General features: G+C 43.6%; 2 protein-coding genes across 2 annotated transcripts in view; both read left to right on the top strand.

Moving 5' to 3' along the window:
* Positions 1 to 87: 87 nt before the first annotated feature.
* PCMTD2 (protein-L-isoaspartate (D-aspartate) O-methyltransferase domain containing 2) lies at positions 88 to 13207 on the top strand (the record flags this gene model as incomplete). Its single annotated transcript, XM_083873145.1, is given in 7 exon segments — positions 88 to 244; positions 247 to 367; positions 2703 to 3031; positions 4288 to 4390; positions 6157 to 6328; positions 7152 to 7275; positions 8804 to 13207. Coding segments are annotated over 7 exon segments (1389 nt in total). The 3' UTR covers positions 9187 to 13207.
* A 2327-nt stretch (positions 13208 to 15534) lies between these two features.
* The window catches only part of LOC310915890 (peroxidasin homolog), a gene marked incomplete at its 5' end in the record, with an annotated part of 46753 nt that continues 43827 nt past the window's right edge, over positions 15535 to 18460 (top strand). The window contains one exon of the mRNA XM_083873086.1: positions 15535 to 15698. Coding sequence (XP_083729212.1) covers positions 15535 to 15698 — 164 coding nt within the window. The remainder of the gene's footprint in view (positions 15699 to 18460) is intronic.

Here is an 18460-nt window from a genome sequence, read left to right as displayed (position 1 = left end):
CGTGGTACGGCCCAGACTGCGCCCCCCGGCGGGCAGCAGTGGTGTGCTCCCCTCTCCCCCCGCCCGCGGCGGTGGTGCGCTCCGCGCATGCGCTGTTCCGCGGCCGGCGCTCAGCTGGGCAGTGTTTACAGCCCGAGCGCGCCGGCCTCGGCTGAACCGAGCGGAACCGAACGGAGCAGAACCGAACGGAGCCGAACCGAACCGAACCGAACCGAACCGAAGGGAGACGAGGCGAACCGAGCCGAACCTCACCTCACGGAGCGAACCGAAACGGGCCGAACCTACTGGAGCCGAAGCGAGCCGAGCGGAGCCGAGCCGAGCCGAACGGAACCGAGCGGAGCCGAACGGAGACGAACCATCCATTGAGGTACCGCTTTTGTCTTACATCACTGAACAACCTCCCCTTTTCCCCTCCCGGGGCCGTGTCAGGGCAGGGATTGCCCTGGGGATGTGCTGGGGGCAGCAGCCGCGTTTCTGTGCCTGGTGCATTGTTGTGAGCCCTGCCCCGGGCGCGGGGCCGTGTTGGTGTGGCCGGGCCGGGGCCGCTCCAGCCCCAGTGTTTTGTTCCGGGCGTCGGGCCGGGCGCTCGGCTCGTGTTCTGGTTTGTTTTTCTCAGAGGGGAAGATGGCAACGAGGGGATGTTTCAACACGCAAAGGCACCTTTGATGTCTCTGTTTTGGGCAGCGGTCCGGGTTTCTGCGTGTGGACTTTGCTCAGATTTGGGGAGATCTGTGTTTTGCCTCAGAAGTGAGGAAAATGCTCCCGGGATTTTGCTGTGGAGGGAGAGAGTTTTGTTTTGAAAAGTTTAATAAAAATAAGTCCTACTTTGGTTCCTATTTTCCACCAAGTTAAGCGAATGTGTGGAATCACACGAAGAGAGGAGTTTGAATGTCAGAGTTTTAAGTTCTGCCTATAAAACACGCATTTTACTGGAAGTAAGTTAACATCCAGTGAAAGTGATGATTTCAGAAGTGACCGACACCTGTCACGGCTCGGATATTCCTTGATCCCATTATGAAAATGTCTCAGCCAGCTGTGTCTGTTGTTGTTCTCGTGGTGTAGGACATGGAGGAGCACTAGTTGTCCGTGGAGCTGAGCTGAATCCAGGTCAGACCAGTTGTCCCAGTGGGGCTTGCGTACATCAGCAGGAATTTGTTGGGGATCCAAAGTTAAAGGCACAATTTCCTAATCGTGCTTCAAATCTAAAAATGTGGATTTTTTTTTTTTTTTTTTTAATAGCAAAAAACAAAAGAATACAAGAAACCTAAGAATAAAAGTATATAAAAGAAAGTCAAGGGAATCAAACCTCTTTGGTGAAGAGATTATTTTAATGTGAAATGTTAAATAAAAGACCAAAGATACAGGCAGCCCTGTGTTGCAAATGCAATGAGGTTTTTTTGTGTCTAAGAGGAGGGGGAAAAAATAATTGGTAGATTAACCCACCTGAACCTTCAGCCTGATGTTTTCCCACTGTGAAGTAATAAAACACAATCATTTTTTGTAGAGAAAATGAGGGAGTAACTGTAGAAAGTGGAGTGGTGGCATTTTATTTCCAGTGTTATTAATGGTCTTGAACTCGATTGATGTGTTTGGGACATGAATGGATTAAGAACTGGCTCGAGTTCCCTGCCTAAGTATATCCTGTTTTGTGTGCCTCTGCAGGTAATCAGAACGGTGTGTTATTTGAACAACTGTGAAATCTCCTTGGAGTCCTGTAGCTTTGCTTTGTTTCCCGAGAAAATGAAAGTGTGTAATTTGCTCTGGCTGAATGAAACAAATAAACCCCAACAATTTCGCTGTAGGCAGATCTTCTGATCCCAGGAATGAACTCCAGAGCTGCTGCTTTGTGGTTATTACTGTGAGCAGGGAAAGGCATTGTAAATAAACACATCTTAAAAATTGTGCTGTGCTTTCTGCGTGGGATTTTTTTTCCTTAAGATACGAGAAGGGGAGAAGAAGCCAGGTTAATTTTGAGTGGATTTGTTCCCCTATATGTTTTCCTTTAAAATCTGTAGGCTGCAGTGGGAATTCTCTCTGGAGCTGCTGTCTGTGTCATTAAGTGCTTTACTAATGGTGGTGGCTCAGGCTCTGGGGATGAGCTGTGTGAAAGTGCATTTGCTAAAGTGCATTTGCCAAAGTAAGCAAGGTTGACAGGTCAGAGTTTTGTTGGGTATTTTGAACCTCTGTGCAATCAACATCCTGATGCACGTTCAAAGGAAATGCAATTTGAGATTTTTCTGGATTTTCTGCCTGTGTCTTAGTCTCTTCAGTTGCCATTGGTGCTGTTAGAGGTAGAAGGTCTGTGTGTGGCTCTGACAGACAGCCCAAACTTGCCCTGCTGTTTGGGCTTGCAGTGAAAAATGACACCTCAGCGCAGGAGCTGGAATAATCCTTTATATAAAAGGGTTCAGCTGATGTGCTGGTAAAACGGTGGGAGGGTTTGAAGACAGGCCTTGCACATTGAAATTGCCTATTGTGGTTTTTTTCCTCACTGGTGTCAGGTACTGGATGCCAGATCTGCTGCATTTTGTTTCCCATTGTTGGGCTGGGGGACGGGAGCGCTGGGGTGAGGTTTCTCTGGAGCTTGTGGCCCTTGGAGTATGTAAAGACATCTCTCAAAGTACTCCATGTACAGCAGCATAATTTAGTGTTGGAGTGCCTGTTCTGTACCTCACCTTGCTTTGTTGTCATTTCACTTCTAGTGTTTATAGGAGGCTGCTGAAGATGGGAGGCGCGGTGAGTGCGGGAGAAGATAACGATGAATTAATTGATAACCTGAAGGAGGCCCAGTACATCAGGACAGAGCTGGTGGAACAGGCATTCCGAGCCATTGATCGGGCAGATTACTACCTGGAAGAGTTCAAAGACAATGCCTACAAGGACTTGGCCTGGAAGCATGGAAATATTCACCTCTCAGCACCCTGCATTTACTCGGAGGTGATGGAAGCTCTGGACCTGCAACCAGGGCTGTCATTTCTGAACCTTGGCAGTGGCACTGGCTATCTCAGTTCCATGGTTGGACTCATCCTGGGTAAATACCTCTTCAGTTTGTGTTAGAGCTTTGAAAACAGGTTTTGAAATCAGGGATGAGGCATTCCTCCACTAATGGAGCTAAAAAGGTAGCTGGGAAAGTAAAGAATGCATTAATCCAGCTCGGCAATATATCAGGATTCTCACAACCTTCTCTCTGGAGCTGGATGGGATCCAGATTTCTGTGGCAGATCAGAACAGGCAGCAGTATAGTTCCAGAGGTGGCTGTAGTGGATTCCTGCAGGTCTGGACACAAACCTGGGTTTGTTTTCCCTTAAGCAGGACCCCAGGTCAGGATCAGGAGTACAGAGTTGAAACTGGGACTGAGCAAGTCCACAAAAAGCTGTGACTATACCTGCTTTGTTTGTGTTCACAGTCCTGTCTGAACTGAGACATATTTGAGATCCACTTTTGACTCTTAACTCCTCAACACACAGATGGGAATATTCTCTGGAAAACACTTCAGTGCAGCAAAACTGATTTTGTGACCACATCTACAGTGGCACAAAGCAAATCATCCAAGTGTAATTGGACAATTTAAATTCCCCCTGTAGTGTTTCAGTCAGAGTTGTCCTGCCAGAATAGATGGCAAGTGGCTATAGGATAGTTACTTAAATTTTGGGGAAGTGTCCAGAATTTTAACTGCTGGGATGTTTATTCTCAGGGTAAATCTCATTTCCCATTTATGATTTTCTTCTAGGTTTGTTGACATTACTTACAATACCAATATGTAACTCCAGGGCTTTTATATTCTTTTCACAAAAGTTTCCCTGTCAGTTCTGAATAAAAAGCATGAGTGCTGAACATCTTCTGTATTTTCCAGTTTGTTTTTGCTCTTGAGGTACAGTGTATGATGACTGTATGACTGTTCCTGATTAATTGCAGAGATTTTTAGCATATCAGCAAGGGAGTATAAAAATAACATGGATGTGCTAAAACATTCAGGCCATTGGGATGTTTTTTCCAGGTGGTCACTTTAACAGCAAAGGCATCAGTGTTTCTCTCCTATAGAGAAGTTTCCTCCATAGTTAAGAGCAAATGATTCAGAATCAGTTGTGCACAAAAGGCTCATTTGCTACCAGAAATTGCAGGTACAGCATTGCAAATCCCATTGTAGCAGTGAGAGAGCTGACCCTACACAAACACCCACCCTGGCACTCACGGAACAATCTGCTAGAGGAAGGAACCCAAAGTGTATTAACCCTGCTGGATTTTCTGTTGTTGCTGGTGCCATTCCCTGGTGTTCTGCACTTGCAGGTCCTTTTGGGGTTAACCACGGTGTGGAGCTTCACTCTGACGTGATCGAGTACGCGAAGCAGAAATTGGACTTTTTCATTAAAACAAGCGACAGCTTTGACAAGTAAGAATGCAAAATGCCTGTTGGGATTAGTTTTGTGCTTTTGGCTTTACTCGGGGCAGTTCTTGCTCCCGTGTGGCCCCTCTGGATTCAGGGTAATCTGAGGATTCAGGCTCCTTAGCCTTGCTGAGCTGCAATGTGTGACCTTCGAAGCCTGTGTGTGTCGTGGGGAAGTTTCAGAAATGTTTGCAGTGTTTTTAATAGCACTGCTGATGTTGCAGGGCTTAGAGGGAGCTGAGGAATTTTTAAATGCACTTGCAGTAACAGCTTAAAACTTGCAAGTAACAATACTTGGTTGTGCTTGTGATCTGAGTGCCTGCATGGTGATGAAATTATGAACTGTTTTTTGTGGTGGCCTAATATGTTTTATCTGAGAAGAAGGAAAAATGGCATTTTAAAATATGAAGGTAGTTTTATGATGATTAAGTTGGTACTAAAACTGCCTGGGATTTGATTTATGTTCTTCCTTAGACCCTCCATTCTGCTGCTGTCACAAGTAATAACTTCCCAGCTAGATAACCATTGCCAATAGTAACCTCAGCAATAAAAGTTGTGCCTGTCACATTTTTGGATCTGTTTCACAGTTTGTTCAAACAGGGAAGCAAAGCATCTGTAAATATCTGATATCCTCCTCTCCTGGGAGGAGGAAAATTAAAATTATGACATGCAGGATTTTAGGCTACTCAGCCTTTTGCTGTTCCTGCTGCCCCGGGAAGCTGCTGAGGAGGGGGTTGTATTTTCTGCATGTTGGCAGCAGACTGAAAGTTTCTGGCATGGATGGTGCTCAACAGTTTTTTTTTTTTCAGTCACATTGCTATTGTTTGAGGAGATGTTTTAAGGAAGACTTCTTCTATCTCCAGACAAATATAGCTGTGGAGGAAAAGCAAGCTGAATTAAGAAAAACATGCCTGGAAAATTTGCTTTGCTGAGTGATGTCTGCTGGGTTGTGCTCCTGGAACAGCATGTGCAGGAACTGTTCTCTGGCTGCTCTGAATGTCCAGCACTCTTTGCAAACCCAGAAAGCTCCAGGAAGCATTTAGGAATCAATAGGTGCTATGTTGAGCTGCCACTCAAGATACCAGTAAAAGAATGGATGTGTTGAACAACTTCTACCAAAATCAGCCTTTAAACATAAGGCTTAAAACTTAGAGAGTTTTGGAGCTTGTAAGAAAACCAGAGACATCAGAGAATCACTCATTTTTCTTTTAAACCAAGTCAGAAATACTGTAGGCAAAAAGTCTTTTTTTATGAAGGGTGGAATCACAGTTCTTTTGAAGCCGATGGCAAAACTTCCATTGGTTTCAGCACAGCTTACTTCTGTAGCATCAGGTGGTAATTCCCCACATCTGAAAACCAGTTAAAAGCTTTTGAAAATGCAAAAATAAACCCAGGTGCAGTCCTTAAAAGACTTTGACATTTGGAAGCACAGGTCTAACATTTGTATTTGCATATTACAACTGAGTCAGCATCAGATGACTAAAAATAGCTCGTTCTGAAGAGTTACCTGCAGCTCAAATATGAAATTGTGCATCCTTATCCTTTGGAGATTTTAATCCACGAATTCTGACCTCATTGTGCTGTGGTTTTGAGACTTCTAGCTGTGGTCTATTACAATAATATCTAGAATAGATGGGCTTTGGAGGAGTAATCCTGTAAAACTGTGGGGTTTTTTCAAGTGTTTTCACAGTTCAGTTTTTCCAGAATTGTGAAAACAATTCATTTGATAAATTGTCATATTCTTGTCTAACACAAGTCTTTTTCACTTTCAGGTTTGAATTTTGTGAGCCATCTTTTGTCATAGGAAATTGTTTAGAGATTTCTCCAGACTGCACTCAGTATGACCGTGTTTACTGTGGAGCTGGAGTCCAGAAGGAGCACGAGGACTACATGAAGAACCTGTTGAAAATTGGGGGAATTCTTGTCATGCCTCTAGAAGAGAAGGTTGAGTGCCCTTTTACTTATATTTCAGTTATTCTTAATTCTGATCTTGGTTTATTCAGTAGCTGTTCCTTTATCTTGCTCTTGTAGCAGGCTGAAGAAAGGATTAAGTGCACTGGTTTTCATATGACTGAAAACTGAACTCTGCACATTCCTAATACTTAAGAAATTTGTAGTTCTGCAGCCTTCCATATATTACAATCTGTTGTTAATTGCAATTTTACTTCCACACTGCAAAAAATATGAGCAAAGCTTTGTTTAATTATATAAGTTAATGTTGTGCTTAATGGCAAAACACAACTTCTTGCACCCTGACTGGCTCTTGAAAGAGCATGCAGGATGTCTCTATTTACAAGTGTCAGTGGATTATTTTTAGTGAAAAGTGGGTCAAGTGCCTGACCTTTTACCTCTGCCAGGGAACGTGAGAGGAGCAGGGTGCAGGATTTCTTCCCAGTACGAGGCTGTGCAGTGGGTTGGGGTAGGAGATTTGATCTGCAGACCTTTTCAGGGACAAGTGATCATGGTGACTCAGGAGTTTTCCCAGAGGTCAGACACAGCTGCTCTGGTCCGGCTTGGAGGAAGATCTGGGCAAGCAGAGTGACCCAGATTACCAGTGCCCATGCTCTGTTGCAATAGATGAAGTTACTTGGGGCTAATCCTACAAGGAGTTCCCAATTTTTTTTCCAAAAAAACAATGTTAGTTCTCTTTATCACCATTTACTGTTGCAGCTTCCAATACTTCAATTTGTCCAGGTAGAAAAGTAATTTGTTCAAAAATCTCACTGTAGTTCCCACAATGGACAGTAATCTCCTTGTTTTGCTTCAGTTGACTAAGATAACTCGGACTGGTCCTTCTGCCTGGGAGACAAAGAAGATTCTTGCTGTTTCTTTTGCTCCTTTGATTCAGCCAAACCACGCAGATTCAGGAAAGTCAAGGCTTGTTCACTTGCGTGAGTACAGACATTCCTGAGCATGGGGGAGTTCCTTCTGCTGCTTGGCTGTGATCTGTAACATCCCTGGTAGTCCTTTCAAGGAAAATTACTCCAAGTCCTTCCTTTTTTTGAACACTTTTCTGTTTTGTGCAAAGCATTGGAGTTGAATGAAATAGATTCTAAATCACAGACTCACAGAATGGCCTGGGTTGGAAGGGACCCTAAAGATCATCTAATTCCAATATCCCTGCTGTGGACAGGGACACCTTCCACTGGGCCATCATTCTAAACACAAATGATTCCTTGTGAAGTTGTACCTGAACTTTGCAGGGTGTTTTATCCTTGTTTTTGCACATTCTGTTGCAGTCCTGAATGATTGAATCTTGTCACAGTTCTCAGGCACCGTGCTACAAGGACAAGAAATTACACAAGCAGTACCTGTGAACAAATGTTGTTTCTACCCAAAGACTCTCACCCCCAGCAATCCAGAATTACCCTGAACTTGGAGTGCTTGAGGGATGCAAGTTATGCAGTTCTTGGTTAGGTTGTTTGAAATGCAGGTTGTATCAGTGGCCCCAATCTTTAGATTAAGACTTCAGTGTCAAGAGGCCCCTTAAGAACACATGAAGACAGAGGTACTTTCATAAACAGATTAGTCAGGCTTTGGTCTTAACCTGGAAAGGTGTCTGCATAACAGAGAGGAGCTCAGGAAACAGTCCACAGCATGCTAGAAAATGCAATAAGTGCATGTTTCAGCATGTTCTCACTTTGTAGTGAGACCTGCACATAAATTACATGTTATTTTCTGCTGTTTTCATTCAGGTCCCAGGAAAGCTCACTTGCTGGCAGGGAACAGGGACTTTTTGTGTCAGTTTTAATTCATTTTAGTTTGTGGATCTGTGTGCATCTATACATTTTGAAAAAAAAAATTGCTGCATTTCTAAGCTGGCAGCAAATAAGTGCAAAAGACAGAATAGTCTTCCAGGCCATTATTGTGGGAGGCATTTTAATGCAGTAACTTACTGCAATGTTTCTATAATTACTTCTACAAAATGGTTTCCAGCCTGTCTTCACCCACTAAGTCTGAGGCAGTTTTTGAAGAGCAGAAATAGTATTTGTGTTTTACAAGTGCAGAACTTGGCAAAGCTGAATGAACTGTACAATAGAAAAATCATTTTATGGAAGAATTAAACAGACCTCAGGTCTAGTTATCTACCACAGGAAAACACCTTATTCTAAGCCATTAAACACTCACAGCTTCCCTCACTAAATCTTCATTCATACCATCTTTAAGATGTACATCACAGAATAATTGAGAACTCAAAATCAAGGCAGGAAATTTTTTAATGAGAGAAACGCACAATTAAATTTTGTTTGGAAAGTTGCAACACAGTTTATCCGAGTTGACAGCAGCTGAATGGAGCTGTTTGTGTGATCCCAGCAGGGAATTCAAATGGCCTGGTTTAATGTTAGCAAACAGAACTTTTCCTGGGAATATTCCTGGGGGCGTTTCTCCGTCTCTGCTGACGGGTTTCTTTGGTTGCAGCCCCCGTGGCCGTTCGTAGCCTGCAGGACCTGGCTCGCATCGCCATCCGAGGCACCATCAAGAAGATCATCCATCAGGAGGCCTTGAGCAAGGCAGGGAACGGGCTCAAGAACCCACCCAGGTTCAAGAGGAGGCGGGTGCGGCGCCGGCGCATGGAGACCATCGTGTTCCTGGACAAGGAGGTGTTTGCCAGCCGCATCTCCAACCCCTCGGACGACAACAACAACAGCGAGGACATGGAGGACGACAGGCCCGAGGAGGAGGATGCCAAACCCTCTGAACTAAAGCCAGACCCTCCTGTAAACTTTCTGAGAGAAAAGGTCTTGAGCCTGCCTTTGCCCGATCCCTTGAAGTATTACTTGCTTTATTACAGGGAAAAGTAGTTTTTCCTTCTTCTAGGAAGTAGGCAGAGAATAAAGTATTCCTTAGGGCTTGACAAACGTGTCCCACTTGCTTGCCTGCCAATGTGACACCCGAGGCAGTAGGCTGGCTGGGGAATGTGGCTGCTGTAAACTTTGACATTATAGCTTTTTTTGAGTTCCTTCTTTCTTCTCAGTTGTGTGCTATAGTTTTATCCTACAGCAGGGATTCCTTAGGAAGCAAGTTGGTGAAGTGCTCAGCTGCTTATGGAAAGGAGGATTTAATTCCCTCAAAACTAACTGCAGGAGATACCCCTAAAAATCTCATGGCTGCTCTTGCTCTACCTGATATCAGTTGGGAAAAACTCCTAAGCAGTTTCCCAGAGACCTTTCCTGTCTGTGCTCTCTCCCACTAAACCTGCCATGTATTTGCCATGGTGTGTGTTTAATGGAGGATGAAGATTATTAGTTAAAACCCGACCTGGCAAATCATGTTTCTTCCAGTAATCTGAAAAGCACAACTTTTACAGAAAGGAAAGAATTTTTGCCATTACCCTTGTGGCATCCAGGTTTTGAATGAGAAGGAAAGCATCAGCTCCCATTTGATTGGTCTGTTTTGCTTGTAAATTATATATAATTTTCCAGTAAAAAATGTTTTACAAAATACTGGTTTTGTTAATGGGAAACACCTTCTTCTGCAGAACCAGTTGTTGGGTTTTTGTGGTTCTTTTTAAAGCAATGGAGGCAAGGGAGCAATTGCAATGGTGTTAGACAGGATGCAAGGGTAGTCAGGGATGGGACTGTTACCTCTGGAAGTGTTTACAGAGTAATTCTGAGTGGAGAAGAGGGTAGAGAAGAGCTGCAGAGGAGTGAGTTTGTGCAAGCTGAAAGCAGTATCTGTGGCTTTTGCTGTAGTGTGAGATAACTCAGATTGTCTGGGCTGAGCAGAGTGAGGTGCAGAGCACCAGCCTGGGCAGTAAATCAGCCAAACAGTTTTGTGGAGGGTCTGCAGAACCTGAGAGCAGTCTAGAGAGCCAAACTAACACAGTTCTCAGGTGTTCTGTGTGTGTGCCCCTGCTGTGGCAAGGTGGCCAGAATACAACTTGTTCACCAGTGTTCCACAGTGGAGTGAAGCTGCTCAGCTTGGTAGGTGATTTTATTCCTGCAGCAACAAAGTAGAAATTTCGATAGGTTCATGTGGATGGACTTGTCACTCTGCAGTTCTGTGGATGTGCGCTGTAGTTTTTATTCCCAAATCTCTCTGTCATGGTGATGGAAGGAGATGCCATGGAATCATAGGATCATAGAATGGTTTGGACTGGAAGGGACCTTAAAGACCATCTTGTTCCAACCCCTGCCATGGGCAGGGACACCTTCCACTAGGCCAGGTTGCTCCCAGCCCTGTCCAGCCTGGCCTTGGGCAGTTCTAGGAATGGGGACTCCACAGTGTCTGTGGCTGATAAAATACTGTGTTTAGGAGAGGTTTACTTGGTTCAGCCTGTTTGGAAAATGTGCCTAAACTGGTAAAGGCTGGAAAGAAACCCTGGAGTTTGTGTTGGTGTGAAATAGTTCTGAAGCTGGGGGCATGACATGCTCTAAGGCATTGCCCCATCAGAAGCACTTAAATTGGTATCACTTTGATATCTTTTGGGTTTTTTAATGTGTGTTGTCTCCTCATTTTCTGAGGAGGAATGAGTGAAGACTGTATTGCCAAATGGTCCTGAGTTGCATGACTTGCTTCATGAAAAATAGTTTCAAAGTTATGTGTGGCTCTGAAAATAAATGAATAACTTATATGTCTAAGCCTGAAGTGGAGAACTTTCCCTTGCTTAACAGGATTTTTGTGTCTCTTTGAGAATATTGTCTGATAATCCTGTATCATGTGGCTGCTGGCATGTAAGACAGTCATAGGCTGGGTTTTCCCTCTGTCTCCACTTCTGGTCTCAATGGTACCCCAAGTTATTTTTCTCCCTTGGATTTTGATTTCTTTATTTGCAGTGGGGCAGTTCTGTGACCACTGAGCTGATGGTTTCCTGTAAAGCTGCAGGTCCCCATCATTGGATTCTGGCAACCCCCGTGAATTTCTTTCTACAAATGCAATTCCTGACTGTGGTGGTAAATAGAGGGTTAATAGAATCTGTGTGTAATTGTTCTCAGTGCTTCCCTACAGGCTGTGGCCTCCTATTTACTGGAAAATTCTGCTTAATGGGTGTCATGCCAGGTATGTGCCTTTCTGGATTGTGGCACAATTTCCACACCCCTCCATAGTCCAGGGTGCCTCCTGCTTTTGGCTACCAGGTCATCCTTCAGTTTAATCACAACACTTTTATAGAAGTTCCTTTAAAAATTATATTAAACTTTGGGTTCCTGTTAGTAAGCCTTGCAGAGATTCTGTTAAAGCTGACCATTTGAGGGGGGATTATCTTTCATTTATCCCTTGCTTGGTTTTTATCCCCATCCCAGCCCCAGTTGTAGAAGGTATTTTATCAGATTTTTCACCAGATTTGCCTTTTTTATTACATTTGCTAGATTTTTGTAGCTTTCTATAAGATGCATAAATACTGCTATTTTTTCCTGGATAAGGTTGAATAAATAAATAAATATACATATATATATATATATATACAGGAAATTTATGTTCTAGGTTGTCAGATTGTCCCCTTGTCCAAAAAAAAACCCCACAGATCTAAACAGATCGAAATTTTATGTATAATATAACTGTGAAATAGTATTGCTTATAGCCTGTAAATAAGGGGGAATTGTAAATGCATTTTCCCTGTGCACAAGCACTTGCACTGTAGTTTTGTAGGGATTGAGGCAGAGTTGGGTTTGTGTGGATCTGTGAACTGTCCAGGAATTGTACCTGCTTTGTTTCCTTTTGTGTTCTCAGTAGTTGTCACTTTTCTTTTTTGTATGTGACTCCTTCTAGGTTTTGATCCTGCAGCAAATTTGCAAAAAGAACTGAACTTCAAGCTGCTTTAGTCATGAGTGTGTAAGCTGAAAAATCTTTGTATGTAAACTAGAGTTCAATTGGCCTGAGGCATGCAGAAGTGTTATGCAATTTAAACTTTATTAGTAAGTGTTTCTGTATCAATAAATGCAGTAAAGACTTTTTAGCTTTCTTAACATGGCTTTGCAACATATTGTGATTAGAATACTTTGTAGGTGAGTGCTTATTTCCATAATTGGAGGTCAAGACACAAAAAGAGCAGAAAAAAATGCTTAACAATATGGTCCAGGTGCACAGTTCTGGATGAACTCCTCAGAATGTGATCTCTCAAACCTGCCCAGATGAGGAGTTCCAAACCTTGAAGAAATGCAGTTGTGCAGGATGAATTTTGGGATCAGCACACACAGGACTGATCTGGATTTAATGTGTCAGAGTGGTTAAAGAATGAACTTAGTTCCCTGACTGTTTGACCTCTAAACAACAGATATCAAAAGGTGATTTCATCTATTTCTGTACTTCAAGGAGTTGCCTAAACCAAACATGTCAGGAGTTTGTTCTGTGCATTCTGAACTGGAGCTCCCCTCTTGTCCCCTGGGCTCTGTCTGAGTGTTTAATTAATGCGGAGTTTTAAGAGCGGGTGTTCAAGGCTTTCATTTCTCCAGTATTGAGAACAATATTTTGGTTTCAGCTGTGGTAGGAATCTGATCATAATAGCAAATACAGCTGCTGCTAATTAAATGAGTCTGTTAACCTTTATTCCATAGGATAATTGCCTGTCTGTGTGTTTCTTCCTGTCATCTGTGTGTATGATAAATGTCCTTTTCCCAGCTATAACAGGAGATTAGTTCAACGTTAATGTTTTCCTTCACGTGATGCGTGCTGAAAGAAAATCCTTTGCTGCTTTGGAAAGCCGTGGATGTGTCATACAAATGGTATTGAGGAAATTAAAATTGTCAGATGATGTTTATGTTCACTTCATTGTAAAACATGGAACATCACAGTACTCTGGGGTGTAGAGAAGGGGCAGGTCCCCTGAGGGAAATCTTTCTGCTGAAGAAAAAGGGACAGAAGGGAGAGTTAAAAGGGTTAAGGGAAAAAAAAAAAACCACCTGAGGGACCCCCCAGTTTTCTTGCTTTCTACATGTGTGAAAAGCCTGTGTAGCAGAGGCTGGAAATGCTGGAGGATGGGACACAAGGGTTGACATCATTCCTGGTGTTCAGGAGATAAGTTTTTGTTCTTGCTCAGAGGTGCACACTCCTTTTTAAAGAATTTGTCACGTTGATGGGAAATGAGGCAAATTAATGTGAGAGTAAGGGGCCTGGGATTGCTGGTGTTCCTTAACCCTCACCAGCGTCCCATTTATCATGAGATGAGCAAGGCAGGAGAGCTGTGAAGATCAGCTTCTCAAAAAAATGTGTGGGTTGCAGAACTTGCCTTCTTGCACTGAAATGATTCCCCGTGCTCTGTTGAATCTGCTGACTTGGCTCCAGGTCCCATTCCTACAAAGCAGTGGGCAAATCCACCTCAGTCCATCCTCTGCTCCCCCCAGCACAGCCAGGCTCTGAATGCAGTTCCACAGACAGGGCTCATCCCACAGAAATGGGACTGAGCCCTGGCCCAGCTCTCCTCTTTGCAATACAAATAAAAAGGAATTTTTTTGTTGTTGTTGCAGAGGGCTGGTTTAGAGCTCAGAATTTATGCACCACAGAGGCAGAAAGTAAAAGCTGTGTATTTACAAAGTGGCCAGATGTGCCAGGGGAAATGCTGGCTCCGAAATAACTGCTGCATGGTTTGGAGAGAGAGTTTTTATTCATTTTCCGAGCTTTGCAGAGCAGCCCCTTACCAGCTGTGCTGCTCTGTCCTGGCAGAGTCCAGTGTGCTTTGGAAGGAGTCAGTGTGGGAAGCAGTGAGGCTGGAAGGACAGACAACTTCAGGAAGATTTTCACGTACTCTGCATTGCCTGATGCACAGAGACAATGTGCTTCTAATGCCTCAATGGAATTAAAACCTGTCCTCTTCACCAGAGCAGCCTGATTTCAGCTGCCCGTTGTTGTATGAAGGCTGAAGATGATAATTTGGCTTTTTTACAATCCCGTTTTTGTGAGCAGGGTTGGCCTGGGTTGGGTTGGGTGGCCGCTAGAGGACACTCTGCCCAAAACCATGAGTTCAGTGAACTTGCTCGGATTTCCAAGTGATGGCAGGGCAAACAAACAGCTGATTGCCTGTGCAGAAAGTGCTAAGTGCAGAAAGCCTGCAGTATAATTCTCTTTTATAGCTGGACAAAAGAATACGCCTTTTACCTGCCATGGCATGAAAATTTTAAGTGAAACCCCAAACCCAACACTCTCCCGAAACAGAGAATCTGAACCAGGAAGGTTTAAATGTCACTCTTGTCTTCTTTGCCACATTAATTATTTTGTAGTGTACAGTACAAAGCAGATGTGCAGGTTGATGGGAAGCTTTCATTTGACCTGCCAGATTATGTGGGATGATGCCATGTTGGAAATTCCTCAAGTACCTCTTTATCCTATTAATTCAACTGGGAACAAATCCTGCCTTCTGCATCTTAATTTTATCATCCGATGGGGAGAAACAAATAGAGGACTGCATTTCCTACAGTTCAAACTCAGTTGACTTCATGGATATTTTTCCCTCTTCACCCCTCAGTTGCCTTGAATTTCTCAAAAACCCTGACATTTTTCCAAATGACATCCTTGCTGAAAGAAATTATACTTGGTCAAAGACCTTTGAAATGAATCAGCTTTTACTCTGCCTAAGAAACTTTACTGATTCCAGAGTGGAGTTTTGACTTTATTTGCAGGTTATTTATCTCTGTTAGTGATCTCCCTTTTACTCTTACATCCCATGCCCACTCAATGGCTGGAGGCGTATTTTTTCTCGATGTTGTAACTACACGTAATAAGAGACAGCCTCTTTCCTGAAAGTCTTACAGCACAATACATTTGATAGGCTGTTAGTTAAGACTCTCACTTTAGTTTGCAGAGTGTGCTAGGGCAAAAATAATTGACATAAAAACCTTGTCCCTGGGTCTTTTGCATCCCAGCTCAGCCCTGGAAGCACAGGGTCGTTTTTTGGTTGCTGTCCATGGGGGTGCACTCTGCTTCCAGACAGATTCCTGAGGAAAAGGTGAGGAGTTAACTTGCTGTTTAAAAGCAGCAACAAGGCGAAAGTGGATCAAAATGAAGAGTTTGTATTTCAGCGCCACAATTAGAGAGGGGTGGGAACAGCGTGATCTCCAGTGATGTGCAGAGAGGGTGGGCGGTTGGACTGTCAAACTGCCTTAATTTAATTGCAAACACATGCTGATGAGTCCCCTCCTCCTGGACCTCGGCGCTGGGAAACTTTTTTTTGTCAGCTCCCTGCAGCTCAGATTTGAGGCAAATACGCTCCAGCAAACACCATGCTGATCAAACCTTCAGCTCTTGGAGGATTTTTGTATTTTCTCCTCCTGCCTGGTTTGTCCTGCTCCTGTCCCAGCCGCTGCCTGTGCTTCAGGACTACAGTGAGATGCATGCATCTGATGTTGGAAACCATCCCCGAGATCCCGCCCCAGACAAACATTCTGTGAGTAACCACTTCATTTTCCTGCCTTTCTTACCTGCACGGTCTTTAGAAAGAAGGAAAAAAAAAAAAAAAGAAAAAAGAAAATCAAGGCCAAATGCATATTTTATTCTCTTTTTTTTCCTGCAGAATTATCTGCCTCAAGAACTGTTTTGTGCTTTTAAAACAAGAAACAGAAACTGCTTCTTTTGGCATCAGTTAATTACTAATGGGACAATCAAGGGAATTGAAAAATTTAATGAGAGTAATTCCAGGGCTAGCACTTGAAGACAGTTTTGGGGAATCAAAGGTCAAAAATGTTAAACTGAGCTTATGGAAAGGGTTTGTATATGGGTATAGGGGAGAGAGGAAATAGAGCAGCTCAGGCTTTTGTCTTCAGTGACACAAACACTTTCCTTATATATACAATACCATTTCAGTACTGAGTTGTTAAGTACTGGTTTTCCACTTTCTACTTGAACTGTTCAAACCAAATTAAGGCTTATTTGGAAAGTAACAACCGTGGTAACTCACAGATTCCTTGAGAAATAAGAAGGTGAGGGAGCCGGTGGCTGAGTCCATTCAAACAGGAAACGTGGAAGAAAAAGATACTGAGTGCTTGGAGGCTCCTAAAGAACTTACTGATAGATGCAGAAGAGCATTTCCTTGTGATTCTAAACTAATCCTGAATTTAAAGGTGCCTTTAAGATGCAGTGACATGTGATAAAATCCTTCCCTTCTGTGCTACTCTCATCTGACCCCTTGTCTTGGATGACCCTTTTTCTGTAAGTAGTTGGAAAGACTTGTCAAAAATGAATCTTCATACTCATCCTCCTTCAGCTGCTGCCAGTTGCAAAACTTTTCCAACATGAGCTTGAGCAGCTTTTCCCTTTGCTTACAACAAACTCAAATTTATCTCAGCTGGCACATCCATACCAGCGTTTCTCCCATGAACATCTCACTAATATTGCTAATGCACTTTCTCTGCTGGCAGCCAGAGGAACATGCTGTGGGCAGGATGCTGGCATTGGAGTGCTGCCATCCAGGTCTGCTTTGCTGGGTGGAGGCCACAGAGGTCCTTGCATTGGTGGCCCACAGGATGAGATCTACACTTGCTGCAGCTGCCAAAGCTTTCTCACTGCCTGGGCTGGTGCTGGAATGATTCTTTTCAGTGTGACCCTGCTCAGTATTTGCTCACAGGGCAGTGCTTATGTGCTCTTACAGTAACTTGCAGCATCTGATTTGTCACACTCTGACCAACCTTTTTCTCTCTCTTATTTCCCTGCATCTTGAAATATTAAAATATTTAAAATACCCTGACACTGATTTTAGCAAAGTAACTTGCTCCTCCTTGTTAAACCTAGATTTTATTGAGGAAAAGGTTTGTTCCATTGGCTGAAGTGAGGTATTTCTGATATAATTGAAGCTTAATTCCTGTTCTCTGTTTGAAATGAGGCAATGTTTGCTGTCACAGTGGAGCCTGAGTGTGTTTCTGCTAGAGATCCTTCGAGTGCAGAGGGAAGGAACTCCACTGTGTCACCAAATCTTTCCCAGTTCTGGAGTAGTGTGGTTCCAAGCTCCCTCTGGCAGCAGAACACTTCATTCTTTGCACCACCTTGAATGGGAAACTGGCTTTTAAAACAGTTAGAGAAATAGTATAGGTGTGAGATATAAAATTTGCAATATTGCAAAGGAAGATGACTCTTCACAAACCAGTATTTTTTAAGGTGATTTATCCATTTATCCTCTTTTACTACTGTCTGCATAATTACAAGCAAACCACACATTGGAGATCAGAGATCCTCATAGACATAAAGACAGATGAGCCTGGTGAGTGCTCTCTGTTGGCAGATCATGGCCCTTTGTGTGGCAAGGAAGAATCCTGAATGTCTGGCTATCTTGAAGATCTAATGTGTGCAAATGCATTTCCCAGTCAGCATCTCATTTATATCCGTTATAAATAGCATTAGAATAATAAACTCTTTTTTGAATTGTGGAAGATCAAGGAATGCTTCTTAACCAAGCCCTGACTCTTTCGGCTTTTTTGGTATGTTAGTGTTTCTCCTGGGAGAACCCTTGTGTCAGACTGAACATTTGGAATTATAGCAAGAATAGTCTTGATCACGGAGTTATTCTGAGCAGAAAATGTGGGATTGGGATATTTTCCACAGTTAATCTTTGGTGTGAACAGGACTGAGTCTGTGCCTGCAGCTCCAAAGACTGATCCCAGGCTCCAGCTCGGTTCCCTCGAAGAACAGCTGCAGTTTCCAGATGGAGTTTGCTTTGAAGTTTGGAGTTTGGGACTTTCTGACCTCCATAACTCCGTGCCACCCTCTCTAAGCATCCTGGAAGAGTGGGGAAGTCTCCTAGCTGGCACAGGCTGTGCTTCACTCTTGGCAGCTGGCCCCTGGGGCTGCAGCCAGCTCACAGCACTTGGAGCCGCCCATCGCCTTCTCTGAGCGATGCTGGGATTGGCATCAAACCAGCTCCAGGATTGATGAGCTGTTACTGGCTCCTCTTGGGTCGCCATTTCCCTCCTCCCTTCCCAATCCCAGCTGGGTACAGCTGAGGATCTGGCCCAAAGTCTGGTTTTAGCAGTAGACTATTTATCTTTGGTAATGGAGTCTGCTCACTTTATCCCAAGCAGAGAATGGGATGGCAGGAACAACTACACGGTTACAGATAAGCCATAAAAATTCATGGTGTAGAACTGCAAACGTATTTTGGCTGGTGTCTGTTCAGCTGGAACACGATTATCCAGATGTGATCTGCTGGTTACCACTGGG

This window comes from Zosterops lateralis (assembly GCF_965231275.1).
Source record: "Zosterops lateralis genome assembly, chromosome: 16".
Taxonomy (NCBI): Eukaryota; Metazoa; Chordata; class Aves; order Passeriformes; family Zosteropidae; genus Zosterops; species Zosterops lateralis.
This window is presented reverse-complemented; position numbering and strand designations above follow the sequence as displayed.